This window comes from Nestor notabilis, unplaced genomic scaffold (assembly GCF_000696875.1).
Source record: "Nestor notabilis isolate BGI_N333 unplaced genomic scaffold, ASM69687v1 scaffold19969, whole genome shotgun sequence".
NCBI lineage: Eukaryota > Metazoa > Chordata > Aves > Psittaciformes > Psittacidae > Nestor > Nestor notabilis.
In genome coordinates, this window is record NW_009945382.1 from 1,787 (window position 1) to 2,877 (window position 1,091).

The following is a 1,091-nucleotide window of genomic DNA, read 5'->3' on the forward strand; positions in this document are numbered from 1 at the left end:
CTGTGCCCCCCCCTGAGGAGTCCTCTGCTGCCACCACGCTCCCCCCAGCTCTGCAGTGAGCCCAGAGCCCCTCACCTTGGCATCCAGCGAGGCGATCTCCTGCTGGTTGGTGGTGGAAGCCAGGAAGTTGCTCATCTGAGCCTTCAGGGGATCATCCACCTCCACATCAATGTCATAGCACGCTGTCTTCTTCTGGTCATTGGGGTCCACGCTGGCAGGAAAGGGAGTGTTGGGGGGCACTTCCTCACCTCCACCCTGCTGCAGGGCTGGATTGACTCCCCCAGCACAACCCCAGCAACTGCCCCAACAAACCCCACCTGGGTTTGGATCATGCTGCTTCAGAGCGACTTCTGCTTTGAGCTACAGACCTCATCCTCCCCCCTACAGGTACCACTCTGCACCCCACAGAGCTCCCCAGCCTCTGGGGAGCGCTACTCCTCACGCTCTGCACCCCTACCTGATGGTGTGGTTGATGATGATGGGATCTGGGTGCTGCAGGAGCCCCGCCAGCTTCATGGGGATCTCGGAGAAGCGCATGCGGATGCAGTTGAAGATCTGGAGGGACAAAGCAGAGGCTGTGCTGACAGGGCCTCCCTCCGCCTTCCAGAGGGACAGGCAAGAGGAGAGGCTCAGCCAGCCCTTGTGCATGGCAAGCTGATGGATGAAGGTATAAACTGAGCCTGGAGCGCGCTGCTAGGCAGGGAAGCTGCTGTTTGTGGCCGTACTAAGGGGAGGAAGCGGGTTCTCCCCACAACAGAGCGCGCTGGGGCCACGGGGTGAGGGCTGACCTGGCGGAAGTAGCGGTTGCAGTTGATGTACTCCTTCTCGTGGCTGTCCTGCAGCTTGTTGTGCTTGATGTAGAGCCAGAGAGCCTGCATGATGCTGGCGCGGGTCTGGGTGTGCACCCCGAGCAGGCGAGCCAGGCGAGGGTCCAGTTTGTACTGTGGAGGCTGCACGGGCACACGGGAGCATGGAGTCACAGAGTGCTTCAGGTTGGAAAGGACCTGAAAGCTCCTCCAGTCCCAACCCCTGCCACAGGCAGGGACACCTTCCACTAGAGCAGTTTGCTGCACGCCCACGTGTCCACCCCG

General features: G+C 61.1%; 1 protein-coding gene across 1 annotated transcript in view; it reads right to left on the bottom strand.

The window, feature by feature from the left end:
- Positions 1-1,091, bottom strand: part of SMARCD2 (SWI/SNF related, matrix associated, actin dependent regulator of chromatin, subfamily d, member 2) — a gene marked incomplete at its 5' end in the record, with an annotated part of 7,591 nt that overhangs the window by 534 nt on the left and 5,966 nt on the right. The window contains 3 exons of the mRNA XM_010022861.1: positions 65-211; positions 458-555; positions 789-950. Coding sequence (XP_010021163.1) covers positions 65-211; positions 458-555; positions 789-950 — 407 coding nt within the window. The remainder of the gene's footprint in view (positions 1-64; positions 212-457; positions 556-788; positions 951-1,091) is intronic.